Source organism: Lathamus discolor, chromosome 23, assembly GCF_037157495.1.
Source record: "Lathamus discolor isolate bLatDis1 chromosome 23, bLatDis1.hap1, whole genome shotgun sequence".
Taxonomy (NCBI): Eukaryota; Metazoa; Chordata; class Aves; order Psittaciformes; family Psittacidae; genus Lathamus; species Lathamus discolor.
In genome coordinates this window covers 1,257,234-1,284,612 of record NC_088906.1, presented here as the reverse complement: position 1 = coordinate 1,284,612, position 27,379 = coordinate 1,257,234, and the positions used below count along the sequence as shown (strand labels likewise).

Sequence of the window (27,379 nt, the reverse complement as noted above, 5' to 3'; positions counted from 1 at the left end):
TGAAGTGAGAACCCTTGAAGCACCAGGAGCCAAGGCAGCAGCCACCGCTTTGTGTTAAGGGGTCTCGTTGCTCCCCCAGACAGAACCAGGGCGATGCAAACTGGGGCATCAGTTAAAAGAAACCAGTAAAACCAGTGGAGAGGGGGGCTGCTGAGACCAAACCTCATGCAGATCAGTACAGCCACAGGTGGGGGTGTCCTCTAACCCTCATCCCTATGGAATTTGTCCATTTTGTGCCCATCTAAATAGAGCTTCAGGGTGTATTTGCAGCAGGGAAGGCCAGAGACGCTCAGCCATCGCCTCTGCAAGCAGCAGCACGTTTAGAGTGTCAGAAAGAGTCGCAGGTGTAAGCAATGAGAGGGTTCAGGATTCACTTGGGTTGTGCTTCCTCCAAGCAAAGCAGCCCAGTGCCCCCCCAGGAGTCAGGAACACCCCAGAGCATCACACATGGGACACTTTGGGTTCCAGGACAGTGCTTTTGGTTAAAACCCTGGCACTTCGGGGCTGCAGCTTTCCACTAAGAGGAGCGACCACGTTAAAGGGTTTGTCCAAAGCTCTACTTTGGGGCGGGTTTGAAACCCTCTCCGTTGGCACCGGAGCAGGACCTGAGGCAGCCCAGGACGGGGGGAGCTGGGAACGTTGGCAGCAGGAATTCATTACAGGAGATTGGAGGATTAAGCAGGATTTCCAAACCCAAAACAGCCTCTCAAAGGCCAAGGGCTTTGGCCCATGACCCCAGGGCAGCCCCAGTGAGCAGTGCCCTGGCTCAGAGCCTTGCGCGCTGAACCAGGGCAAAGCCACACTCCTGTGGAGCCAAGCAGCAGGTTCCGGGGTCCTGAGCACCCTAAACCATCGCCCAGCTCAAAGCAACCCCATGCAACAGAACAACGGGGGTTAACGCTGGGGCTGCAGCTGATGACAGGGGTGGAAAGGCAAAGCTGGGGAGCAGGAGGTGACCTCACCCCACCAGCGCAGGCTGAGCAGCACCAGGGGGACAGAGGAGGAGGAAGGTGAGCAATGGGATGGATAAAAAGCAAAGGTTGTGATTTCCTCTTCCTTAGAGCAGAAAAGTTCAACTCATCAGAAACTGGGGGCTCCTGGAGTCGTGTGAGCAGCTCGTGATGGAGATCACCAGGGACGAGTGCCTGAGGCCATGGAACCCCGGCCTGGTTTGGGTTGGAAGGAGGGAATCTCCCCTTCCTGCAGCAGAGGGGCAGGATCCCCTCCCTGAGCTGCTGCTCACGCTCTGGGGGTGCAGCCCAGGATACTGGTCCTGGCTGCAATGGGAAGGGATGGAGGGGCTGCGCTGCTCCCTGATGAGTTTCTTTGCCCTCATTCCCCCCAGTCATTCCCAAGAGAACAGGGAATTCTGAGCAGACGATGACTCCAGTCACTAACTCTAGGACAAGGTTTGGTTTCCACAGGAGAAAGGCAGAGCTTTTCCTCCAACAAAGGACGCTGCACAGCCACAAACAGCTCTTTGTAAGGTCCAGCTCCGCTTTAATGAGTGAATTCACTCCTAGAAACCTCAGGAGGCAGAAACGCCACTTCCTCAAACAGGCACCGTGTGGTTTTATTTCACATTCCCACTAAATAAAGCATCCTTCATTGAGCACTGCTCTCAGCTCCACCCCGGCTGCGTCCTCACACAGGCCCACACCACCTCCCATCTGAAGGACAGGGTAGGTGCAGGCAGGCATCGAATTCCAGAGGAACTACAAAGGGATGAAAGGTTCCAAGCTGCAAACAGCACAGGTTGGGCTGAGCCTGGGGGTTTATTTGCTTTAAGAACACAGCTGATGCCACCCCTCGGGAACAGCCCCTGGAGTGAACTCTCTGGAACACCAAACCCCCCTGAAACCAGTTTAAATCCAGACCTGACTGTGTCAGGCATGAGCACAAAGCGACACCGAGCTGTGGGACCCCAGAGACCCTGCAGCAGCCCAATGTGGGGAGAGGAAGGTCCAAAGGAGGAGGAGGAGGAGGAAGAGGAAGGTGGAATTCACACAGAGCCTTCCCCAGCCCCACATTTACTGCAGCACCTTTATTCGGGTGGTTTGGGGCTGGGTTTGCTGGAGGTGCCAAACACAGAAAGAATGTGTTCCAAAGGTGCCTTTGCCTCCTCCTTGCACAAGTTAGGGAGGTGGAAGCTTTATCTGCACATTCCTTATGGGAACTATCCCTTTGTTATCAAGGTTTGCTTTGGATCAAGTCAGGGACACGCTGCTGCTGAAGAAAAGCAGGATAAATTAACTGCACAGGACTGATTAGTTCACCCTGAGGGACCTGACACAGTGCAAAGCTTTGAGAGCTGCAAAAATCAACTCTAAATCTTTGGGAACTTCAGCCCCCAGGTGCCTGGAAGTCCAGTTTTCCTACCAAAAACCAGTTCTCCAGAACCAAAGAGAAAGGCAGGACCCTGGAGCTGGGAAAACACCCCAAGAGAGTTTCACGGCCAGGCCAGAAGCGCAGCCCAGCTGCACGTGGAAGAGCATGAAAGGAACACAGGGCTTCTGGGCAGCTCCCACCAAAGTCACGCGTGATCCCTCTGCTTCCATCGGGATGTCCCTGGTCCCTTCTAGAAACCCATCTGCACCAGCATCCGCCCCAGGCCGCAGCAGCCAGGCCTCAGGCGGAGGGGGAGAGCAGGAGCAGGTCCTGGCTAGCTGTGAAGTTGGTGCTGCAGTCGACGTAGCGGTACCGCTCCAGAGTGCTCTGCGACACATGCCCGATGTACGAGAGCTTCACCCACGTCCTGCGGGGGAGAGCAACGCCTCTGCCTCAGTAACTGCCCCAGCAGGTTCACATTCATAGAACCCCAAACAGGGATGGGTTGGGAGGGACCTTAAAGCTCATCCAGCTCCAACCCCCTGCCACGGGCAGGGACCCCTTCCACTGGAGCAGGCTGTCCTACTAGAAGGTGTCCCTGGTCCTGTCCCTACAGGCCCTTGTCCCAAGCCCCTCTCCAGGTTTCCTGCAGCCCCTTTAGGCACTGGAACTGCTCTCAGGTCTCCCCTTCAGGAGCCTTCTCTTCTCCAGGCTGCCCCAGCCCAGCTCTCTCAGCCTGGCTCCAGAGCAGAGCTGCTCCAGCCCTCACAGCAGCTCCATGGCCTCACTCCAACAGCTCCACGTCCCCCTGGTGCTGCTGCCCCAGAGCTGGACACTGAACACTCATCACAGCTCCTCTTCCCCCTCGACAGCTGCAGCTCCTCTCTGTTTCTGTTCCTCAAGGTCTCTCGCTGCAGAGGACAGGCTGGCAAGCACAGGCTCCAGAGCACAACATCCTCATGTGAATGCTCAGTGTGAACTGAGCTGGTGTCTTCTCCTTTCCATCTCACATTTCACCCAACCGTGTCAAGTGGCCTGGACTAAAAGCTGACACTGAACCAGGCTGGGGGCCTGCCAAGAGGGATTTTCTTTGTGTCCCCTAGATCTGCTGCAGCAGCAATTGCCTTTTGAGTCAGGAGCTGAGCAGAGCACCACGTACCTCATGAAGATCAGGATGTTGTGCACCTTTGCCTTGGGAAACGTGCAAGAGAAACTGGAAGAGAGCAAACCACAGAACCAGGTCAGTGTGGGCTAAGCAGGGCTGTGGAGACACTCGCGTTTCTCGGTATCTTCTGTGATTCTTCCTTTGGTGGCAGCTCAGCTCAAGACCTGGGCCAAGACAAGCCCTGCTGCAGCATCCCACAGAGGCCTTCAAGTCATTTCTAGCAAACAGTCACCTTCCAGGAAATTAGCACAAACCAAGTCATTTCCAGAGCTAATTCTGATGAAAGCACCTTAAACCTGCCCTCCTCCCCAGCTCTATACAAAGAGTAGTAAATCCTTACTACACATAGGAGAAAGGACCACCCAGTTCTGCCTTCACAGTGAAATTTACCTGTAAAAAGAGGAAAGAAAAACACATTCACATGCCTAAATCCACCGTTTCTGGAGTCTTTCCTACTTGCTGTTGCCTTCATCTGGGGTGCATAAAGCTACTCTAACCATCAGACTACTTTGATAAAGGGCAAGAAGGGGGGAGTGAGTGGACGAGGTTTGTGGTTGGGTTTAAACCACGACACTAGGCAAAGCTTTAAGGTAGATAGACCACCATCGTGTTACCTACAGGTTTTAGGCAATAAAAGCATCCCCCAGTGAAGCAATGAAAGGTGACTACCAGTTTGTCGCTCAGCGGCTGGATGCTGGAGACGTTGCTGACCTGCTGGGTCCCCACCACGGTGTTCATGTACTGCACCTGAGTAGTGAGGCTGGTCACTGTCACCGAGTAGAAGTTGGAGTTCCTGATGCGTAAGGTGGCCTGGGTGGAGGGGATGAGGGGACACAGGCAGCGGGGAGCCTCCTGGCAGCTCTGCAGGGAATTTATTCCCTTGGGAAGAAACACACACCAGCACCTTACCGTGATGGCGAGAAGGACGACGGAGTTCTTCTTGTCGAACCAGACCTGAACCACTTTGATCCCATCGTCATCCACCAGGATGGAGTGTGGGAACAGGAAGAAAACCACCAGCCCCGAGATGAGGAGGCAGAGCAGCACGGACAGCAGGACATAGAGCTTCCTGGAAGAGGCAGGGAAGGGGTCAGCTCCCTCACCTCAACACCACAGCAGCCTTTGCATCCGAAACCCAACCCAAGCAGCAACCACCACAGATTTGCTCTTCCCTGGGAGAGCCCCACAAGCGCTGCTCTGGGGTTTTTGCTACCTGAAATTGCTCAAAGCAGGGTAGTTTTTGGCAATAAGTAACCAAAGATTCAGTTTTGCCCCCACAGAGTTTTCATTCCCCTGTTTTTGCTGCTGGCGAGGCAGCTGCTTTCTACAAGCTGCGGTAACAGGCGCAGGACGAAGCGTGTGAATAAGATCATTGTTTCCACATCCACCCCACAGTGGGATTTCACAGGAAGCATTTCAAGTTCCCCTTTAAACTGGATGTGTTGGCTTGGATGGAAACAAGCCACCGGCTGAAGGAGAGGCTGCAGAGCAGGTGAAGCACTGAACCACTAAAGAGCCCTGTCTGCTCCTTGCAAAGATGCTGTGACTCTTTACTGCACACTTACGTTCTCTGGGGACGGAGCCGCTGGTCGCTGTAGGGTATCAGAGCCACCAGCTCATTTACCTGCTCTGGAAGGCAAAAGGAACACGTGTCCCATTCCCTGTGCGCCCACATCCATAGGGAATGTTTTCCGTTTGCATTTCAGCCCCTCACGTGTGGGGATGCAGCCGGTGCCCTGGCACGTGGGGCAGGTGATGCTGTCCTGACCCGTGAACTCCACATAGGGGAACTTGGCAATGTCCTCCTCACGGTCCCGGCTATCGAGCAAGTCCTCCTCCTCCTCCTCCTCAGCCTTCCTCCTCTGCCTCGAGGTGGTGTTGGCAGCAGGGAAGGAAAGCACGGAGCCCATGGCAGCCGCTGCAGGAAACCTGTGACAGGGGCAGCACGAGCAGCCCTGCTTATTCAATGGCTTTCAGCCTGCTTCTGGCCAACAAGGAAACCCTAAGCTATAGAGAACCCCCCCCCCAGCACCCCTTAGAGGGACACCCCCATCGGGACACCCACCACAGTGGGCTGAGCTCCACAGCACCCTACAGAGGGAGGCCTCAAGGGAGGCTCATTGCCAGCGGCCCCCCTAAAGACACCCAAACCCCTCCTGACAAACAGGCTCACACTGCCCAGAGCCGAGCCGTGCCCTCTTGGGCACCCCCAGCCCCAAAAGGAGACACCCACCCCCCAACAGCCTCCTCCCTCGCACACAGCCCCTAACAGAGCCCCTCATACCCCCCTCGAAGCAGAAGGCTACCCCAAAGGGGGGTGCACAGCAGGTACATATCCCCCAAAGGGACCTGCCCCCCAACTCCCCATGAGGGGCACCCCTTTAGGACACCCCCAAAACCACCGCTCAAAGACTGACACCCCCCCCCCCATGAAGGAATGCTGCCCTCAAAACCCCCCCAAGGCCCTGCCGCCCACAACCCCCCCCCCCCCGGACCCCCCAGAGCCACCCCTCACAGCCCCAACTCCCCAGTGGAGGCTCGGCCCCCCTCAAACCCCGCCATGGACCCCGACCCCCCCCGCGGCCCAACGAGACCCCTCACATCAGCGCAACCACTTCCCTCTTCCTGCGCAGGCGCGGTCGCTATGACAACGCCTCAAGCGGCGGTGGGCGGAGCCAAGCATTAGCCACGCCCATTGGGCGCAGCGCGCATGGCGGGGTTGAGGGAGGGGCGTGGTCCGTACAAACCACGCCCCTTTCTGACGCCCCGCCCAAACAGGTGTTTCGTCACTGCGGGGCGGCCCCACCCTCGGAGGGGAAGTGGGCGGGGCTCTGTACGTCACCGCCTCCCATGACGGAACGCCGCGCCCGGGCGTGCCGCGCCCCTCACTACGCATGCGCACAACAGCAGCGGGGCGGTAACGGCCACCGCACCCCTTTTGGGGGCGTGGTTTGTTCCGCGCATGCGGAGCAGCCGCGCGGCGACGTCCCCTCGGCTGTGGGCGGGGACTGGTGAGGGAGGGGGCAGGAGCGTGTCCTTCTGCTCATGCGCACTGCGCGGCGCGCCCCGCCCTGTCCCGCGCGTGCGCGGCGCGGCGCTGCGCGCGGGGAATGTGCGCGTGCGCGGTGGGAGACAGGCAGCGGTGGAGGGAGTGCTGTAGGGACCGGCACGGGCACCGCTTATAGGGACCGGTATAGACACCAGGATAGGTACCGTTATAGACAGTGCTATAGGCAGCGGTATAGGCACCGCTTATAGGCACCGGCATAGGCACCGCTTATAGGTACCGGGATAGACAGCGCTATAGGCACCGCTTACAGGTACCGGGATAAGCACCGGTATAGGCACCGCTTATAGGTACCGGTATAGACACCGGGATAGGCACCGCTTATAGGTACCGGTATAGACACCGGGATAGGCACCGCTTATAGGTACCGGTATAGACACCGGGATAGGCACCGGCACAGGCACTGCTTACAGGGACCCGTACAGGCACCGGGATAGGCACCGGTACAGGCACCGGCACCGGCACAGGCACCGCTTACAGGTACCGGTATAGACAGCGCTATAGACACTGGTATAGGCACCACTTATAGGTACCATTATAGACAGCAGTATAGGCACCGCTTATAGGTACTGTTATAGACACCGGTATAGGCACCGCTTACAGGAACCGTTATAGACAGCGCTATAGGCACTGGTATAGGCACCGCTTATAGGTACCGTTATAGACACCGGTATAGGCACCATTATAGACAGCGCTATAGGCAGTGGTATAGGCACTGCTTATAGGTACCATTATAGACACTGGTGTTATAGACACTGGTATAGGCAGCAGTATAGGCACCGCTTATAGGTACCATTATAGACACCAGTATAGGTACCATTATAGACAGCACTATAAGCACTGGTACAGGCTCCGCTTATAGGTACCGTTATAGACAGCTCTATAGGCACTGGTACAGGCACAGCTTATAGGTACCGTTATAGACACCGGTATAGGCACCACTATAGACACTGGTATAGGTACCGTTATACACAGCGCTATAGGCACCATTATATGCACCAGCATGGACAGCGGTTTAGACAGCAGTATAGGCACTGCTATAGGCACTGTTATAGACAGCGGTATAGACAGCTCGATAAGCACTGGCCTAGGCACTGGTATAGACAGTGCTATAGGCACCGTTACAGGCACTGGTATAGGCAGCGGTGTGGATACCGGTATAGGCACCGCTATGGATGCCAGTATAGACACCGATACGGACACCAGTAGAGGCACTGGTACAGACAATGGCATAGATACCAGTGTGAGCCCCTGGTCCCAGTATAAAGCTGTCAGACACCAGTATGAGCCCTGCCCCGTCCCAGTGCAGAGCCTTCAGACACCAGTGTGAGGGTTTGTGTGTGCTGGTGCAAGGCCGGGTGTCATGAATGGATGTCGTGGTCATGGGTGTCATGGATGGGTGTCATGGTCAGGGGTGTCATGGTCAGGGGTGCTCGTGCAAGCGCAGGCCAGGCTGCATGTGCTTGTGCACAGCAACATGAGGCCATGGCGTGAGGCTGTGCCATGACTGTGCGTGCTCCTGCACATGCATGTGCTGCCATGCACATGTATGTGATGCCGGACACACGTATGTGATGCTGGGCACAACATGTGTGAAGCCATGCACACGTGTGTGAGGCCGTGCACATGTATGTGATGCTGCGCACACATATGTGATACCGTGCACATGAATGTGAGGCCATGCACACGTATGTGAGGCCATGCACACGTTATGTGATGCCATGCACTCGTATATGATGCCGTGCACACGTATGTGAGGCTGTGCACACGTATGTGACACCATGCACACGTATGTGCTGCCATGCACATGTATGTGATGCCGGGCAGACGTGTGTGAGGCCGTGCACACATGTGTGAGGCCGTGCACATGTATGTGATGCTGTGCACACATATGTGATGCCGTGCACACGTATGTGAGGCTGTGCGCACGTATGTGACACCATGCACACGTATGTGCTGCCATGCACATGCATGTGATGCCGTGCACACACGTGTGAAGCTGTCCTTAGCCTCACCAGACACGGTGCTGCTGGGGGGGGTCCCTCAGGGGTCCCAGCTCCTGACCCCTGGCTCTGCATCCCAGGATGGAAAATAGTGATGGGAAAAGCCCAAATCCCCCCCATTTCCACACAGGAAACAGCCAGGGATGGGAAAAATGACGGGAAAAGGCAAAATCCCTCCAGTTTCCCACTGGAAACTGATGGGAAAAGCCCAAATCCTCCCCAAGCCCCTTTTCTCCCATCACCCCCATCCCATCGGCTCCGGGACCGAAGGAAGCAAAACCAGTCTGCTTGGAACAATGTTAATTCCATAACTCGCTCCTGTGCAATCGCTGGGGGTGTTTTCCCTTTGCAATAAGGAGAGCTGGTGGGAAATGGAATTCCTGCCCCTCCAAGTGACCCAAAGCACCAAAGTGAAGTTTATGGTAAAACTCGGTATTCCCTGGAGCTGCTTTCCAGTGCGGTGCCGATGGAAACTTCATGGATCATTTCTTCTGTCTCATGGATCATTTCTTCTCCTCCTTCCCAGCAGCAAAATGCCAAGGAACGGAGGCTTCCTGCTCACCTTTCCCATCTCACTGTGGGCTGGGAATCTCCTGCTCTGCCTGGGATGGGGGTGGAAGAGCCAAGGAAGGGGCTGGGAGCAGGACTGAGCCATGAGGATGGACACTGCGTGGATGCTGAGGGGAGATGGGAAGGGGGAAACCCACACTGAGCCCACAGGGGTGGGCTGTGGGGTGAGCTCAACCCTATATTAGACAACAGAGAATCCCCAAAGCAGGGGAACCATAGAACCATGGAGCCATGGAATCAACCCGGATGGAGAACAGCTTCAAGACCGTCAATTCCAACCATTCCCAGCGCTGCCAAGGCCACCACCAGCCCATGTCCCCAAGTGCCACGTCTGCACGTCTTTTAGATACCTCCATGGCACAACCCCTGCCCTGGCCCTGCTGCCGCACTGGTGCTGAGCCAGGCCAGGATGCTGGCGGCTTCCCGGCTGCCTGGGCACAACCTGCTCCTGTTCAGCTCCATCCATCCCGGTCCTTTTCCATGGGCAGTTTCCAGCCGCTCTTCCCCAAGCCTGGAGCATTACCTGGGGTTGTCCCATGCGCAGGAAAGCACTGCCCCCCAAAGACGAACCCGGCAGCAGCCTCCCCCCCCCCCCCCTGCTCCTTTTGCTGTGTCCTGGGATCCATCCCTTTCCTTCCCGTTTTAAGCCCGTTTTCCCCGCTCCAGGCTGCAGGAGGGGGGGGAATGGGGGGGGGGGGGGACACACGACGGAGCCGCGGGCGGGTTTCGCAATCGCTTCTCCAGAAACCTGCGCTTATGAGGATGTGGAGCAAGAGCCTGAGTCAGCGCCGGGAGAGCCGGATCCGTGCCGGGGGAGCGGGATGGGGAACGGCTGCTCCCGGGGGAGCGGGATGGGGGAGCTGCGCTGCTGAAGCCGGTGGCTGCAAAGGGGCTTCCAGCCGGGTTGTGTTCGTGCTGTTCCCTTCCTGCACGGATCAGGGAATGCGGACGGATGCTTCCAGGTGGAGTTCAAGTTCAGGAGCTGCCTCATCCACCCCAGCTGGCAGAGAACCGTGGAATGGTTTGAGTTGGAAGCGACCTCAAAGCTCCTCCAGCTCCAATCCAGCTCCAGGGACCCCTCCCACTGGAGCAGGGTGCTCCAAGCCCCTGTGTCCAACCTGGCCTTGAGCACTGCCAGGGATGGGGCAGCCACAGCTTCTCCATTCCAGCATCCCACCACCCTCATGGGGAAGAGCTTCCCCATATCCCATTTAACTCTTCCCTGGTCCAGCTGCAAGCCCAAACTCCTCATCCCACCCCTGCATCCCTTGTCCCAAGCCCCTCTTCAGGCTCCCTGCAGCCCCTTCAGGCCCTGGAGCTGCTCTCAGGTCTCCCCTTCCCACAGCAGAGGGGCAGGATCCCCTCCCGGAGCTGCTGCCCCCGCTCTGGGGGTGCAGCCCCACACTGGGGGGGTTCTGGGCTCAAACGCTCCCTGAAGCCGGCTCATGGGGAACTTCTTGCACCCAGCACCCCAAGTCCTTCCCCTTAATGCTGCTCCATCCGGTGCTTGTGCTTCCCCATACTTGGGGCACAAACCCAGCTGTGGCCATGGGACAAGGTGTGTTTGGCAGCAGAGCAGTTTCGATGGGGTTCAGGAGCTCATTGCACTGGTCCAGGCACGGTGAGGTCCATGGGGCAGCCGCTGTGTGAGGCTGGGGATGTGCTTGCTGCTGCGGTGATGTTCAGCAGTGGTGGGATGGGTTCTGTGCAGCCTCTCCCGTGCAAAGCCCCCCCCGGCCCCATCCACAGCCCACTCCCCACCCTCCCAAAAGCTTTCTGCGCCATGGAATTGCCTTTGATGAGCTCCCATTTCTTCCCAGACATCGTTTTCTCTCATTGGCCTCATTAAGGCAATTTGAAGCCCGTTAGTGAAGCGCGTTCCCCACGCAGATGAGCGCTGTTGAACCCGGTGGGTGCAGCTCAGGGGCGGTGATTGCCCTCGGCTGCCTTGGGGGCTCATTTGCTCGGGGGACTTTGGGTTTAGGGAGCACTCGATAAACCCCAGAGCATCGCACGGGGGCTCACAGCCCTCCTCGCTGTCCCATTGGTGGCCACCCCCCAGATGCGGTTTTGGGGGTGGAAAGGGAAATATCTGCCAAAGACACTGAGTTTTCCACGCTGGGGGTGTAACGTGCCCGGGCGATGGATGGAGCAGCTTTGGGTTGGGGCTGCGGCACCGGCTGAACCGGCTCAGCCCAAACCCCCGCGCTCAAGGTTGACTCACGCCACCGGTAACGGGATTTTGGGTGGTCAAGGTCGGTATTTGTGACCTGGTTCCATTGTCCCAGATTCCACCAGATCCCACGGGAGAGCCCTGTGGGTTCCAGGTCCAAGGACCTGCAAGGTCAGTCCTTGCTTGGGATGTGAAGCACATCCCATTGAGGGGTCAAGCAGAGCAGCCCAGAGGCTACAAAGAGCCACGACTCTGTCAGAAACCTGCCCGCCCGTGGTCATGCACCCCTGGAGCTGTGCTGGGGCCCTCGCAGATGCCGTAGTCTGGAGGCAGGGGATGGATGAATCAGCTCTCCCTCTGCCCTTAATCTGATCTAAGCATTGGCAAAACACAGGAGCCGTCTCCAGGCTGTAATCAGGTGGAGGTTTTGGCGTGTGCAGAGGCAGCTCACCTGACACTGGGAGAGGAAGGAGACGAGCCTGGGGTTTGCCTGCGAGGTGCTGGCTGTGGGGAGCCGCAGGGTGGTTTGTTACTTGGAAATGCGGAAGGGAAGCAGCCTCTGAACAGCTCCGGGGATGGAGCTGGGCAACACCTGGGCTGCCGGGAGACAGCGGAGCAGCGCGCTGGGGACACCCAAAGGTGCTCGGGGCCGATGCTGCAGGGAGAAGCTTGCCCAGGAGGGCTGGGGGGGGGACTCTTGTGCTGGTGGTGTTTGCCCTGGCCCCGTAAGGGCCGGACTCCAGGCCGGGAGGCAGCGGGGGAGCCCCCCGAGCGCTGCAGGGGCTGTACCCCGAGAAGCACCCGGCAGCGGCACCCCAAGAGCCGGCCGCAGCTCCCCACAGCCCCGGGCAGAGCGCGGGGCTCCCCACAACCGGAGACCGGGCTCTGCAGCGGGGTCCCTAAAGCCGGGGAGCACCGGGGGAGCGCCCCGCGGTGCGGGCACACACGTGCGCTCTGCCGCCAGCCCTCGCCACGCCCCTAATGGGCGGGGTTTAGCACAGTGCGAGCCTTATATGGTACTGGTGGGAGGAGCCGAGACGGTGCCGCGCTGGCATTGGCGGGGGTGGGGAGGAGGCGTGGCCCGGAGGGGGCGTGGCCTCGGGGAGGGGCGGGGCGCGGAGCCGGCCGGGTCCCGTCAAAAGGCGGCCGCGGGCGGAGCGGAGGGAGCGGCTGTGCCGGGAGCGCAGGTACCGGGGCCGGGTTGGGAGCACCGGGTCCGGGCTGGGCGCATCCGCGGGGGCGATGCTGCTGATGGAGGCACCCGCACGGGTCCCTCCGGGAGCGGCAGCGGCTCCGGTGGTGGCTGGGGGGCGGCTGTAGCCGTGGGGAGCCGCTCGGTGCCTTCTCCCTGCTGCTTGGGGGACCCGTCGGGGTCCGTTGAGCTCCCCCGAGGTTTGAGGGTCCTGTGGGGATGTTGGGGTCCCCCCCGGTGCTCTGAGTGCTCACTGGTTTGGGTCCCACCTGGGCACAGGGCTCTCTGTGTTCCCCATCCCGGTTTGGGGCTTCTATATTCACCAGGGCACCTCAATGCTCTGTAGGTCGCCCCAGACTGGGGGTCCTATGTGGGGCTCTGTGACACTCAGTGTCTCCCTTCAGATGGGGGGGTTCTCATGGCTTTTAATGGCTTCTCCCCTAAAAGCTGGGGTTCCCTATGGGTTGGGTTCATTCCTGTCCCCCTCAGCCTCTGAGTTGTGGGGTGGCTCCTGCTTTTGCGGTGTCAGGGTTCCCCCAGTACTGCCCAGTCTCAGTTTTGACTTTCCCTTGCTGGGCCCAGAATGGGGTTCAGCTTGTAGCTGAGGGTGCAGTCACGTACCCCACTTTGGGGTGCCCCCGCTCTTTAGCTCCATCCCTCATCACAGGAGACCACCCCTGTCCCTTCGCCCCATCTCCCATCCCTGTGTGTCCCTGTCTGTGCTCCTCTCACCCTTTGTGGGGGGCTCTGAAACTGGGGGTTACCTGGGTGCTGTTGGGGTTTCCAGCCTGTTTCTTGCCCGCAGGCGGGTTTCTGGTGCAGGGAAGTTCCTGGTTAAGTTTAAGGGCACTTTAAAGCTGATCATTAATCTCCCAACCGAGTACTTTTAGAAGGGGGGGGGGGGCCGGCAGTAACTGCCCTGCTCTGTGCTTCCCAGTGACTTCTCCTCCGTTTGGGAGCGATCTCGGTGTTGGAAGAGGCTTCGAGTCCCAACGCGAAGGAAACGAAGGTACCAGGGCTCTTCCTGCAGCTCCTACATGAGCAGGGCTCCGTGGTCCTGCTTTACCCCCTGCACCGCTCACAGCCCCCAAAGAGAGCCGGGGGGCTGGGGATGGGTGGTGGTGCCCGGTCCCTGGGGTGAGCGGCTCCTTCCTCTTTATCCCCTTCTTTCGGGCCGGGGCTGAAGGCTTCAGCATTGGAGGCTTCCTCCGAAGCTGGGCTTCCTGAGAAGCTCTGGGTTCTGAGCTCTCCTCCCATGCGGGGCAGTGACTCACCTCCCTCCGGCGCTCGCTTAAAGGAGCCCAGGCACCTCGGGGCCATGCGTGTCCCCCCCTAAAGGGTGCCAGACACCAGCTTGGGTCCTATTCTGTTTTGTGGCCCCTTCCTCTGGGTCTCGCTCCTGAGGCTGCCTTGGAGCAGCCCTCCCGAGTGGAGCAGGGAGGGACTGGGGTTACTGAGCTGAGGAAAACCCCTTCTGCTGTCTCCAGACCAGGCAGTTAAACCGAAACCCCATGAGATGGGGCTGGAAGCTGTTGGCTGCCGATGGGCTCTGTGGATGTGTTTAACTGGGAGCAGTGGGATAAAACCCGGCACCGGGCTGTGGTGGAGGGGCTCCGGGAGCCCCTAGCATTGCATGGCTTGGACAGCATCATAGACCTGAAGGAGGAGGAGGAGGAAGGCTGGTCTGGTGCAGGAGGCACGGGCAGATGTCTGCCTGATACCTGCGTGTCTGCAATCAGATCGGGTGTGAGATCTCGCAGTGGGATTTGGAATAACAAAGGCACAAAGCACAGAAATGGGCTCTTCATGGGGCAGGAATGTGCCTGGGGTCAGGCATCCACGAGGTGTTTGTTTCCCACATCCCGATGTACTTAAGACAAAATAACTGGATCGTCTCCCTGCTGCTGCCATGTAATGGATAACTGCGGCGGAGGCTGCCTCCCTGTCCCAGGCTGGGAGTAATCTTTAACCGGCTGTAGCTCACAAAGGGGAGCATCCAGTGGCCGGGATCGATCCTGCTTAGAGGCAGTTGTGTCTCTGGGCTGGGTCCGTGAGGGTGAGGAAGGTGCCAATGAGCAGCGCATCCTCCTCTGGTGCAGGTCCCCATCAGCTGCAAGATGAACGGGTCGAGCATCTGGGTGTAGGGTAAGGTCTGGTGGCTCCGGCATCAACTTCCTCAGGCTGATTATAGGCACGGATGGGGGCACCCGGGCGTGCATGGGGCTGTTCTGTGGGCACTGGACACTGAGGGACCCCCCCCCCCCAAAACGTATGTCATGGGGAGGGATGCAGTCCCGACCCTGTGGAAGGAGGTGCCATGGCTGGGTGTCCCGTTGGGAAGCATCCGGCGGGCAGTGGGGTTTGCCTGTATTTGAATGTGAAAGTTGGATGTGAGGGATGTGAGTATTTGCCTATGGCGCAGGTGGCAAGTGAATAAATGCAGGTGGCCGCTGAGTGATGTTATCACGTCAGTGGGGATGTGTCTGGTGCTGGGCAGCTCCTGCCTGCAGCATCGACCTCCCCCAGGGCTGGGTACAGCAGCCCTGGCTGGGGAAGCATCTGCATCCCTGCAGCCACAGGTGCTGGGAACGAGGGATCCATCCGGATCCCAGCTCGCTGCCGGCTCTTTCCTAACCATAGCTACAAGGGGGCGGCTCCCCCCGCTTTGGGTGAGCTCCTGGGGACGTCTCTTGGGTAAGAGGCGCAGGGGAGGGATTGGGAGCTCTGCCGCGGGGCTTGCACAACCGGGGCTCGCACTCATTGTGTGTCACCGGGCAGGGAGCTGGGGCAGCAGCCGAGGGTGAAAGTGGTTTCTAGGGCTGGTTCTCTTCCCCCTCGGGTGAAAGTGCTTCAGGAGACCCAAATTCCCCTCCTCATTGTGGTGGTGAATGTGGGGTGTGCAGCCCTGTATGGGGGGAGAGGCAGCGGCGTCAATGTGGAACAGCTTTGTGAAGGTGGGGGCTCAATGCTAACCCCAAAAGGAGAGCGATGCAAATGAAACTGCTGCTTAAAATAAGTCTCTAGAGCTACAGTTTCCTGTTGAGTTAATGCAGGGGTGTTGGGGAAAGCATCCCTCTGGTTGGGGCTCTTTGTGGGGGACTTTGGCTCTGGAGCTGTACCCGCGGTGCAGGAGGACAGCTGAAGATGCAGGTGAAGCAGGGCTGGACCAGCTGATGGTTGTAGGTGCTTCCAGTTGAAGGTACCCAGTTGTGAGCTGGAGCTGTGGCCCGGTGCTGGGCTGGCAGCCCATAGGGTCCGGCTGTGTCCCTGGGGATGGGAGAGGGAAGGGCCGTTAAAGCAGGGTGTGAGGAGCACAAGTGATGAGGGGAGCAAAAGTCCAGGAGATAAGGAAGGTCGGAGGCTCTTAAAGGCTTTAAATGGAGCTCCTGAGCAGGAGCTGGCTGGCGACCGGGTCCCCTCCTGCAGTCGAGACCGACGTGGCAGGGTTTCCACCGGGGCCTCTCGCTGCCTCCACGTCTGCTTCAGTGTTTGCTGAATCACAGCATCCTTATCTGCGGGGTTCGCAGCCGTATCAGTGGGAGCCTCACACGTGGAAGTGAAGTTTTGCCGCTGACAAATGGAAACGGGGTGCAAAAGTGCTGAAAACCAATACCGGGAACCTTGATCTGCTGATCTGAAAGCAGTTTCCTCATTGCCGGGAGCACCCAACCCGCCTGCCAGGGGTGGGTGACCTCCGAGCTGCGGTAGCTCCGGTAGTGGGACGCTGGTGAGGGACTCCTGGCTTCTGCTCCCAGTTCCCAGGTGGGATCTGGTGGAAGCGCTGGATGAGGAGAGATGGGTTGGCAAGGGTGTTCTTGGTGCCCGGCTCTTGGAAAAGCCCACCTTTCCCTAAGGATTTGGCCACGAAGCCCACGCTCTCCTTAGCTCCATGCCCTTGCACCCCGATGGTTGCAGGCTGGGTGCCCGCTGTGTGTGGGTGCTGTTCCAGTTGCCCAATGCCAGGCTGTGGTGCACATCACCTCCTGCTCCATTGATGCTCCCACTCCACTTGGGCAAGAAGCCTCCGACCTCGGCTGGAGCCAGGGGTGAGGTGATGGGTCCTGAGCTTCAGCCCCCTGCAGCAGGGACGTGGATAGTGCTGACATGGAGGGTTCATTATAAATGAGCCCTCAGAGCTCCATAAATGGGACCAGGAAGCAGATAAGATACAAGTGAGGTTTATATTTAGACCTGCTTAGTTCTGCAGAGCATGCAGTGGCCTGGATCAGAGCTGGGTTACTCACCTTTGTGTCCCAAAGGGATGCGGAGCACCGGCTGTCACATGCAGACTGGGTGAGATCCCTGGGAATGGGGGCTCAGAAGCACTTTTCAAGCCCCGTATTCCCTATGTTTTAGTTGGGAGCTGCTCTTAAAGAGTTCGTTTCATAGCTTGGCTTATGCTGAACATGGAGGTGATGCTGATCCCTTCCTGGTCCTGAGCTTGAATCCTGAAACCAGCCTGGTTTGGGTGGAAGGGACCTTAAAGCTCCTCCAGCTCCAGGGACCCCTCCCACTGGAGCAGGGTGCTCCGAGCCCCTGTGTCCAACCTGGCCTTGAGCACTGCCAGGGATGGGGCAGCCACAGCTTCTCTGGGCACCCTGTGCCAGCGCCTCAGCACCCTCACAGGGAAGAGCTTCTGCCTGATAGCTCAGCGCAGTCTCCCCTCGGGCAGGTTCCAGCCATTCCCCTTGGCCTGTCCCTGCATCCCTTGTCCCCAGCCCCTCTGCAGGCTCCCTGCAGCCCCTTCAGGCCCTGGAGCTGCTCTCAGGTCTCCCCTTCCCGCAGCAGAGGGGCAGGATCCCCTCCTGGAGCGGCTGCTCCCGCTCTGGGGGTGCAGCCCTGCACTGGGGGGGTTCTGGGTCACTGGGGGGTGGGGGGTCTTGCACCCAGCACCCCAAGTCCTCATCCAGGCTGCTCCTTTAAGGAGCAGAGCCCTTCTCAACCCAGCAGTCCTGGTGCGTTGCTTCCCTGTTGTCCTGGCACCTGGGTGCAGGCAGTTCCTGTACCCGGCTGTGCCCCATAGCTGAGGCTCAGGCTGCCTCCTTCTGGCATGCTCACGGAGAGGCCGTTGTCTCCTGAGCATCCCAGCTTCGCGCTCAGACGTGGAGCGATGCTGCGGTGTGGTCAGCGCTGGTCGCAGGAGGAACCCGTTTCTCCATGCTCTGTGTGGCCTCCCACAGTCCCTGTGGGCAGAGGTTGGGCTGCCAAATACAAACCCACCATAGGAGGGTGGGAGATGCTGCGTCTGCAGCAGGGCACTGCACGCACACAGGCTCCGTATGAAGACAGGCTGAGGAAGTCGAGGCTGTTCAGCCTGGAGAAGAGAAGACTGCTTGGGGACCTCATAGCAGCCTTCCAGTACCTGAAGGGGGCTATAGGGATGCTGGGGAGGGACTCTTCATCAGGGACTGTAGTGACAGGACAAGGGGTAACGGGTTCAAACTGAAACAGGGGAAGTTTAAATTGGACATAACAGGAAAGAATTTCCTCCTTAGGGTGGTGAGGCACTGGAATCGGTTGCCCAGGGAGGTTGTGAGTGCTCCATCCCTGGCAGTGTTCAAGGCCAGGTTGGATGAAGCCTTGGGTGGGATGGTTTAGTGTGAGGTGTCCCTGCCCATGGCAGGGGCGTTGGAACTGGATGAGCTTCAGGTCCTTTCCAACCCGAACTATTCTATGATTCCTGCGCTGCAGGGAACAGGTCCCTCCTGTTTGTTTTACCTGCCACGGATGAGAGGGTTTCAAGTGACGGAACGTCCCTGGCCCTGGGTGTGGGATCTCTGCCGCACACCTTGGCAGGGAAAAGGATGAGGTGGGAGCTGAGGCAACGCATGCACGGTGCCTGAATCCATGGGTGATGTGTTCAGCTCTCATGGGAGCGATGCTGCGCTGCTGGCAGGGCAAGGGTAGCGCTTGGTGGGCTCCTCTGCGGGCATTGCAGTCAAGCACAGGATGTGGCATTGCTCTTTCTGCCCCCAGGCATCAGTGTCCTCTGCTCTGGGGCAGGCTGAGTGCGGGAATGATGTGGGGAATGGGATATGGCTGGGAAGGAGGAAGCAGATCCCTTGATAGAGGGGGACGGTTTAACCCTGCTCACCAGCACTTCCTGGAGCAGGGCCTGGGGAAGGAGCTGCCTGTCTTGGGCAGGGCACGGCTCTGCCATGGCCTCACGCACTGGGGCTCTGCTGGCTCTGAGCGTACCTGGGTGCTCGTCTGGATGGGCAAGAGGAGCAGAGACCCAGGAGCCAGCTCCTCCCTGCCCCATCCCGGGCTGCAGGTACCCAGTGCCCCTGGGCTGCAGGTACCCGGTGCCCCTGGGCTGCAGGTACCCAGTGCCCCTGGGCTGCAGGTATGTGATGCCCTGGGCTGCAGGTACCTGGTGCCCCTGGGCTGCAGGTATGTGATGCCCTGGGCTGCAGGTACCCAGTGCCCCTGGGCTGCAGGTATGTGATGCCCTGGGCTGCAGGTACCCAGTGCCCCTGGGCTGCAGGTATGTGATGCCCTGGGCTGCAGGTACCCAGTGCCCCTGGGCTGCAGGTATGTGATGCCCTGGGCTGCAGGTACCTGGTGCCCCTGGGCTGCAGGTATGTGATGCCCTGGGCTGCAGGTACCCGGTGCCCCTGGGCTGCAGGTATGTGATGCCCTGGGCTGCAGGTACCCGGTGCCCCCGGGCTGCAGGTATGTGATGCCCTGGGCTGGCAGAGCTGACCTGGGGGTGTCCTCTTTGGTTTGTCTCACTCCTCGGTTCCTCCTTGCTCTGTTCCCCATGCCCCCCTACCCCCAGTGCTTTGGCCTCTCTCAGCCTCTGGCTGCTGTTTTCTGCTTGTCCTCGGATCAGGTGATAGGGATCTGCCAAGAAATCACAGCTCTGCTCCGAGGAAACCCAAGGCTGGGAACGCTGGAGCTGGGGAGAGGTGCAGGGGCTGGACCTCAGCCTGGGCGAGAGGTGGGAGGCAAGAAAGCAAGGGCATGGTCTGAGCAATGAAGGAGAAGATGCTGCTCCAGCAAACTGAGCCTGGGCACGAGGAGCTGCTCCGTCCTGGGGCTATTCCCTTGTAGCTCTTCCCTCTGCATCCATGTGCACATTCCTGGCTTGGAGGTGACCTCGTTCAGGCTTTTCTTTTCCATAACCTGGGAATCTCCCTTTGATGCTCCAGCCCATGCAGCAGGACCAGGGATGCACCGAGTTTTGGGCCCCAGCAGCTGTCAGCTCCCGTGGTTGTAACCTCCCACCTGACCGCAGCGATGGGACTCGGCCCTGTTGTGCTCTGTATTGGGAGCTAAATTCATTTCCTCCTTCCCAAGAAGACCTCATGGCACTCGCTGCCTGCTGCAATGTCACATTCCTGGAAGCGTGCTTGGTGGGGAGGCCACGTGGCTCCTGAAGCAGCAGGAAGGCTGCTGCGGGTACGCAGGGCTTGCAGGGAGGGCTGGTCAAGGCTTGTGTCTCTCGGGTTGATTTGGGGTGAGTAATGCAGAGAGCAGCTCCTTGTCCTTGTCTCAGCTGCAGCGTTCCCCTTGTCAATGCTTTTCCCCATCAAATGCCCTGTGTAGGAGCCAACGTGACTGCGTGGGAGAGCTGATGGGTGCCAGGGGCTTTCAAAGCTGCTCTTCCCCTGCCAGGAGAGGGGGTTGATGCCCCAGGGTGGGTTTGTGCCTGGGGCTGGGTGCTGGAGACCTCTGGCACGGGGCAGCCGGCGCTGCCAGGTCTTTCCTGCTGGGAATGGTGCAGTTGGTGGCCTCTATCTCCTGGGATCTCAGTAAATGAGTTTATTGCTTCAAAGGCCACTGGAGCGGCCGGCGCCTCGCAAGGGCCCCGTTTTCCACACAGGCGGTGGTGACTTGGAGAGCCCGGAGACCTTGGATTCTGGACTTGCCCTGCAGAGGAGGAGCTGCTCCGATATCCCAGGTATTCCTGTGCCCATTCCCAGCAAGGCCGCTGCGGTCCCTGGTTGTGTGGGTTTAGCATTGAAAGGGGCTTGGTGCCGTCAATGCACTTGGTCAGGGGATGAAGGTTTAAGCTCTCCTCTTCAGCCAAGCTTCAGTTCCGCCCCCAGACCTAAGGCACATCCCCGGCAGGTCACTGGTTCCATGCAGACCTCAGTGCTGGCTCGCAGCTCAGTCAGCTCCGGTTCCCCCATCTCCAGCAGAAAGCCCCGGAGCAGCCCTGCTGGGATGGTGCTTTCAGTATTAGAGCTGCTGGGGAGCCCCGGGGGGGGTTCTGTGTGCTCCTGCTGTGACTTCTCCCTCGTGGAGGGCGACGGAGCGATTTGTGCTCTTAGCAAGAACCTGTCTGCATGGGTGTCGCAATCGGGGAGACGCTCCTACGGAGCGCGTGGTATTTGCCGCATGCAGGGGCAGCTCCTTTCTCTTGGCCTTTCCTGGTGTTTTTCAACGGGAGAGGACGGATTCCTGGCCTGCTTTTACCCTGGAATTAGCGATTGGGAAACAAAGGCACAGGCGAAGCACGCACAGGGTTCGAAGGGGGAGATTGGGATCTCGGAAGGGTTCAGGTGACTCGGAGCGGCAGTGGGAAGCATCTTATGGAAGCAGTGGCTGTTCCTCGCTCCTTCGAGTGGAGCATTCCCTTTGCCCTGTCCTTGCTGTGCCCCGCGTTACCTGGCGCAGATGGTGCGGCGCGGCGGCGGTATCGGTGTGGAAATCACCGTGACTAAGCTGGAGGAGATTTTTCCATTGGAGAAATAGCTCGGCCAGATAAGGATTGGGAATGTGGGAGAGGGGGGATTGCTGCTCCCTGCACCGCTGTGGGTAATGGCAGGGCGGAGGGGCCGGGGAGGCAGAGCCAGCTGGTGCTGATGCCCTGTGCATGGGCTGGGGTTGCAGCACCCTCCTGCAGCCCACGATGTGCTCAGTGCAGGAGCCTGGTGTGAGGCTGGAAGGGTTTTGTGCGGCTGCAAGGCGAAGCTCTGCTGCTCGCAGTGGCCTCGGCTCATCTGGACGTGCCTTGGGTGGCTCCCGGCTTGGTTTTCTCTTTCATTCTCCTTGCCAGCTCCTGCACCAGCATCGCCGGGCAGCTCTCGAGCACCTCGGGCCCCCGCAGCTGAGCAGGGCTTCACTTCCCAAAGCAAAAGCAAAACCCAGCCCGTAGCGGGTCTCTTCCTGTACCTGGTCCCTCTGCTGAGCGCTCAGGGCAGGGGCGATGCTGGCTGGGAGCTCTCGGCAGCCTCCGGTCCCTGCTCCCTCAGAGCCCTGCTGTGGCCGGGCAGGGATGGGAGCTCCCCAGGAGCTGGGATGCTCCCTGGAGCCGGCTCTTCCCTTCAGTCCGGGCAGAGCTTTGGAGCCTGGCGGCTGCTTCCATGACTCAGGGGGAAGTTGGACGGGGCTGGAGCCTCCCCGTGAGCTGGCCCCTGGGCACCTGCTTTCCCGGGAATGCCGGAGCTGAGCCATCCCCTTCCAGCAGGGAGGTGGGACCGGCCCTGTGCTGCTGCCAAGGCTCAGAGCAGTGGGATCGGCACCGCTGCAGGGACCCCCTCCACCCCTGTGGGTGCTGCGGCGCCCTTGGGTGAGCGATGCCAGGGCTCTGGAGAAGGCTGCAGTGATTGGAGCCCATCCCAGGAAGCATGGGCGGTCTGTGGGAATGAGCTGGGATTTTTTGGTCTGATTGAGTAGCTTTGGTGCTTTTTTCCCCCCAGGAAAACCCAGCCCCTGCCCTGCGGTTCATGCAGTGATAGGTGATGATCTCCACATCAGGTGTGATGCTTTGCCCCATGTCAGGTTGTGAGTTATTGCTCGATGCTTTCTTCGCCACCCAAGGACACAAGAGCAGTGCTCTGGAACTGTTCTCCTTAGCTCTGAGCTTGGTTTGATCAGGTTTTACCCTAGAAATGGTTCTGGGGGTTCTGAATCTCTGCATGACTCTGTGCTGCAGATGTAAATGCTCCTTTTTGTGATCTCAGAAGCGATTTAGGATCTTTTTGCTTGTGACCAGTGCTCATTAGGAGCTGGCTTAGTCCAGAAGAGCGGTTTCAAATGAGGAGGAAGAGCTCCAGAGCACGGGTTCTCTATTGAAAACCCTGCTTAGGGAGCCTGTGAGTCAATGCTGGAGGATGCTCCACCCTTCCCCATTCCTGTGCCGTGGTGCTCGCAGGTCCTTCCCCACCATTGAAGTGGCTGCGTTTCAGGCCAGCTCTTGCCTCTGCTGCTGCGTTGGCCCCTTGGAGCAGGGATGGAGTCTGTGGGTGCTCCTGCAGCGCTGGAGCTCAGCACCTCTCTCTGGTATGGATCTTATCACGGCCGATGGCCCCAGCTCCGGGTGGGGTTGAGCCAGGTTTGCTCATCCCCGTTGGCAAACGGTGTCGGGACCGGGCTCCGCGTCTGCCAGCGCTTGCGTCAGGTTGGTCTGAGGATGTGCGCTGGGGTGAGGCCATCGCTTGGGAACGAGGGCACAGCCTGAGCCAGGCTGGTGCCAGACAGAGCCACAGGAGGTGTGAACAGAGCCACAGAGTGGCTCGGGTTGAAGGGACCTTGGAGCTCCTCCAGCTCCAATCCAGCCCCAGGGACCCCTCCCACTGGAGCAGCTTGCTCCAAGCCCCTGTGTCCAACCTGGCCTTGAGCACTGCCAGGGATGGGGCAGCCACAGCTCCTCTGGGCACCCTGTGCCAGCGCCTCAGCACCCTCACAGGGAAGAGCTTCTGCCTAAGAGCTCAGCTCAGTCTCCCCTCGGGCAGGTTCAAGCCATTCCCCTTGGCCTGTCCCTGCATCCCTTGTCCCAAGCCCCTCTCCAGGTTTCCTGCAGCCCCTTTAGGCACTGGAGCTGCTCTCAGGTCTCCCCTTCGGGAGCCTTCTCTTCTCCAGGCTGCCCCAGCCCAGCTCCCTCCGCCTGGCTCCAGAGCAGAGCTCTCCCAGCCTGTTTTGCCCAGGGTTTGCTTGAGGACCCCTCCTTGTGCCTTTGGTTGCAGGAGGCCGGATGGGCTGCGGCCAACCTGGGGGCTGCGGGTCCCGTGTGCCCGCATCCTCCCCGGAAGAGCTGGGCAGGGAGGCATCGCTCTGTTGATGCCCCTGGATCCCCAACCCTGGCTGCTTTGGGGTCTCGCTGTGCATCCCTCCTGCGTTCCCTTGCTCTGAATGTGATGGCAAAGGCGCCCTGTGATGATGGAGGTGCAGGGATGTGGGGCAGCCCCACGGGCTCTGGCTCTCTCAATGCTTATTCTTCTCCTCAGCTTTGCTGCGGGGAGGTGCTGCTCCGACGTCTGCTCCTAACTGCATTACTGGCAGCACTGGGGCTGTAACTGGGTTCAGTGTGCCCCTGGGCTTGCGCACTCCCATCCCACAGAGCATTGAGGGAGCCCATAAGGGCCTGATTCTTCCTGAGGAATGAGATTAGCATCCTGTCCTATCGCTGTCCTGTCGCTGTTCCTCAGGGATCAAGTCTCTCTGACCCTCTGTATACTGATACCTGTATCTCTTTGGCTGTGACACAGCAGGAGCCTCCTCCAGAGCCCTCATTGCAGTGACCTGTGGGTTGCAGACAGGGAGTGTCCGGGCTCTTTGGGATAGGGATTACGATGCTGAGGCGGTGCCCGGCAGGATGAGCCTCCAGCCTTGGCCCGGGGGGTGGTGGCAGAGGCTGCAGGAGGGGTTGGATCTGATCACATCAGTGGAGGAAGGGGTGACGTGAGCTGGCTTGCACCAGGTCGTGAGCAGCTGCCAGGAGGTTGTAGCCATGCTGGGGCTTGCAAAACCAGCGTTCTCCCAGCCTGGAAACAGGGCTGGTGCTGGATGGACTAGAAATAGGGAATGCAAATAGGCATAGAGAGGTGCAGGAGGAGCCGGGCTGCTCCACGCATCCATCCACGTGTCCATCCGCACATCCATCCATGCACCCATCCATCTATGCGTCCATCCAGGCACCCATCCATGCGTCCATCCATCCACGTATCCATCCATCCACACACCAATCTATGCATCCATCCTCGCACCCATCTATGTGTCCCTCTGTGCACCCATCCACGGGTCCATGCACACATGCATCCATCCACGCATCCATCCATCCATCCATGTGTCCATGCACACATCCAGGCCGCAGGAGAGGCTCAGAGCTGCCTGGGTTGTGCTGGGAGAGCTCCCTCAGGCACCAGCGCCTTGCCCGAGGCTCCGTGGAGCGTGGCTTTGTTCCGCCGTGGCGGCAGTGCTGTGAGCTGAGCCCCAGCCAGGAGCGGCCCCAAAGCTCCATGTGAAGGAATGGGACTCCCCAGGCCTTCGCAGAGCTTCAGCTGCGCGCCCGAGCAGTGCCAGGGGCAGGATTTGCACTGGGTTCCGAGCCCAGGCCGGGAGGGGGAGGATTTTCTTGCTCTGTTTTGCTTGGCAGCCAAGTTGACCAAAGAAATGCACTGGGACGGAGCGGGAGATGCTGAGGATGTGACAAATGCCCGCTCGGAGCTGGGAGGGCTCTGGTCTGCCCATGGCAGACTCAGCCCCACGGGCTTCAGAGCCCTCCCAGTGCAGCCCCACTCCCGGCTGGCGCCGCTGGGATGTTCTTGCCTGGTTGGGTTTCTCCTCCAGCTCTCAGCAAAGCCCGAGCCTCCCATGGAGCCAAATCCGCCTCCTCCAGGCAAATCCCTGCTCTTGTGCCTTATTCTGAGCTATTTCTTGTGCTGGGCATCCATGTGCGGGGCGGGGTGGGGGGGGTTTGGCTTTGCCCGTCAGGGACGTGCGAGGCTGCCGGGCTCCATTTGGTTGTGTTATTCCCAGCTCTGGCTCTTGCTGGAAGCAGGGAATGAGCGTTCTGGCCCTGCAGTGCTGGGGGGGGCAGCCTGCTCCTGTGGGGCACTGGATGCGGGGACTGAGGCTCTCAGCAGGAGGAATCGGGGCCTCCGCAGCCTTTTCCCTTCTGCCAAGTCCCCATGAGCTGGGCGCTGGGGAGAGGAAAAGGAAAGGGAGAGCAGGAGCGAGCCCCAGCCAAAAGCTTCCTCCTGGATGGAGCGAGCCCCGAGGATGCTCAGAGCTAAGGAGACTGAAAGCAAAGGCTCCTGCTTGGGCTGAGCAGAAGGGAGGGAGAGCAGCCGGAGCTGCGCCCATCGCCCTGCCCAGGCAGGTGCCTCCCTGCTCCCACTGCTTGCCCTGTAGCATGGGCATCCCCCTGCACCCCAGAACTCCCCGTGCTCTGGTTTCCATGGGGGCCTTCCCAGATTCCTTTAGCCTGGGTTATGGCTGGGGACCGGCAAAGCCCTCCAGAGGATGCTCCCCGCTTTGTGGTGCTCACAGCTGGGTTGTAGCTTCCTGCTCTGCTGCGCGCCCTGAGCATGGCTCTTGGCCACTGGCTCTGTCCTCACTGCACCATAGAACCATGGGGTGCGGTGGGTTGGAAGGGACCTTAAAGCTCCTCCAGTTCCAGCCCCCTGCCTTGGAGCAAGCTGCTCTAGGGGAAGGTGTCCCTGTCCATGGCAGAGGTTGGAGCTCTATGGGCTTTAAGGTCCCTTCATCCCAACCCATCCCGTGATCTGTCACAGCCTCAGCCTGGATAACAGCTTCTGGCTTGGGGCTGGAGCCAAGCTGCCACCCCCAGCCCTCTGCAGAGCCATCAGCTCCTCATCTGCGCTGTTCCCCCCTCGGTGTCTCCTCCAGCTGAGCTCTTCCCTTGGGTGTTAATCCCTGAGCCTGGTGCCTCCCGTGCTGCTCCATCACCCAACCGCATCCCGGCGCAGGGCTCCGTTTGCTCATCACAATCACAGCATCCTGTGCCTGTTTGAGCTCAGCTCCATGCAAACCCCCCCCGGTGTCATCTGGAGGCTGCCCTTTCCTCACCTATGCATGGATTTGGTGCCCGGGGATGGATGAGGTGATGGAAACCTCGGGTTCAGCAGGGAGCCGACCCTGCAGTGACAACTGGGTCGCTGCAGCTCTGCCACAGGCAGCTCTGCCCTGGTTTGCCCTTTGTGGTGCCTCCACGCCGGTTGTTTTGCCTCTTCCACGGGGTGACGGTGAAATGTCAGGTTTGATGAATGAGCCGATGGGGGTGGAGGGAAACTCCCACGTGCACCAACGTCACTTCCATTGCGGGCTGAGTAACGCTTTCCAAGAAGTCAGAGGTGGAAGCGGTGCCCGTCATCCGTGTGGGAATCGCATCTGGCACAGGCTCCCTGCGGCTCACGGGCAGCAGTGAGCATCCCACCCCATGGGGGTTCAGCTGAGGGCTGGACGGGGGTAGGGGGCCCTTCCTGGATTGACTGGGTGCCATCGGTGCCTGTTTTCCCCATCCTGTCCTGTGATGCTGGGGGTATCAGCATCCGCAGGCACGGTGCTGGGAAGGTTTGGTGGAGCAGGGAGCAGCACAAAGCCCTGCAGAAGTATTAAATGGTGCATCAGGGTGTCCGTGTCATGGGATGCGTTGGGATGAAGGGAGCTTAAAGCTCCTCCAGCCCCAACCCCTGCCACGGACAGGGACCCCTCCCACTGGAGGAGGGTGCTCCAAGCCCCTGTGTCCAACCTGGCCTTGAGCGCTGCCAGGGATGGGGCATCCAAACCTTCTCCATTGAGCCCATCCCAGTGTCCCAGCACCCTCACAGGGGAGAACTCCCTTATCTCCAACCTGAGCTCCCCCTGTTCCAGTCTGAACCCATCGCCCCTTGTCCCATCGCTCCAGTCCCTGATGCAGGTCCCTCCCCAGCATCCCTATAGCCCCCTTCAGCCACTGGAAGCTGCTCTGAGCTCTCCACGCAGCTTCTCTGCTCCAGCCCCGATGTTCTCAGCCTGGTTCCTATGGGAGCTGCTCCAGCCCCTGAGCATCCTCCTGGCCTTGCTCTAACAAACCAGCCTGACAGAGGGCACCAGAAGCTCCCCGGGACTGCGGTGAGGACTTCGGGAACCGCTCAGCGCTGCCCCCGCTGCTGCAGCCCCACGGGGAATTAACCCATAGGAAAGAGTG

General features: G+C 59.5%; 2 protein-coding genes across 10 annotated transcripts in view; one reads left to right on the top strand and one right to left on the bottom strand.

Annotated features, from left to right (window-relative positions):
• Window positions 1-1,477: 1,477 nt before the first annotated feature.
• TMEM106C (transmembrane protein 106C) lies at window positions 1,478-5,717 on the bottom strand. Of its 3 annotated transcripts, XM_065659502.1 has the most exons (7): window positions 5,208-5,712; window positions 5,059-5,122; window positions 4,403-4,562; window positions 4,163-4,303; window positions 3,834-3,883; window positions 3,488-3,541; window positions 1,478-2,755 (listed from the first exon to the last, which is right to left on the bottom strand). In XM_065659502.1, the coding sequence occupies exons 1-7, from the start codon at window positions 5,401-5,403 to the stop codon at window positions 2,629-2,631; spliced, it is 792 nt and encodes a 263-aa protein (XP_065515574.1). In that variant the 5' UTR covers window positions 5,404-5,712; the 3' UTR covers window positions 1,478-2,628. The 3 variants fall into 3 exon arrangements, with proteins under 3 accessions (XP_065515574.1, XP_065515573.1, XP_065515575.1); XM_065659501.1 differs by having other exon boundaries at window positions 4,163-4,562; window positions 5,208-5,717; XM_065659503.1 differs by lacking the exon at window positions 4,163-4,303 and having other exon boundaries at window positions 5,208-5,713.
• Window positions 5,718-12,422: 6,705 nt separating this feature from the next.
• Window positions 12,423-27,379, top strand: part of VDR (vitamin D receptor) — a 31,039-nt gene continuing 16,082 nt past the window's right edge. Inside the window, exons 1-3 of one of the 7 annotated variants that reach the window (XM_065659758.1) lie at window positions 12,423-12,493; window positions 13,436-13,507; window positions 20,280-20,404. Coding sequence is in view for 2 of the 7 variants with exons in the window: in XM_065659753.1 (XP_065515825.1) it covers window positions 22,563-22,731 (169 nt within the window). In the remaining 5 variants the exon portion in view is untranslated. Of the gene's footprint in view, window positions 12,494-13,435; window positions 13,508-15,004; window positions 15,168-15,265; window positions 15,649-15,672; window positions 15,698-20,279; window positions 20,405-22,475; window positions 22,732-27,379 lie in introns of those variants that run through there. The other 6 variants (XM_065659760.1, XM_065659756.1, XM_065659759.1 and 3 more) reach the window with 6 other exon arrangements.

Bases quoted from the DNA above. Each gene is read 5' to 3' on its own strand.
- TMEM106C (XM_065659501.1), bottom strand. From the start codon at position 5,403: ATGGGCTCCGTGCTTTCCTTCCCTGCTGCCAACACCACCTCGAGGCAG. The intron at 4,563-5,058 runs GTAAGTGTGCAG...TGCCTCTTCCAG, and splicing joins CGGCTCCGTCCCCAGAGAAC to GAAGCTCTATGTCCTGCTGT. The intron at 2,756-3,487 runs GTACGTGGTGCT...TCTCCCCCGCAG, and splicing joins AACATCCTGATCTTCATGAG to GACGTGGGTGAAGCTCTCGT.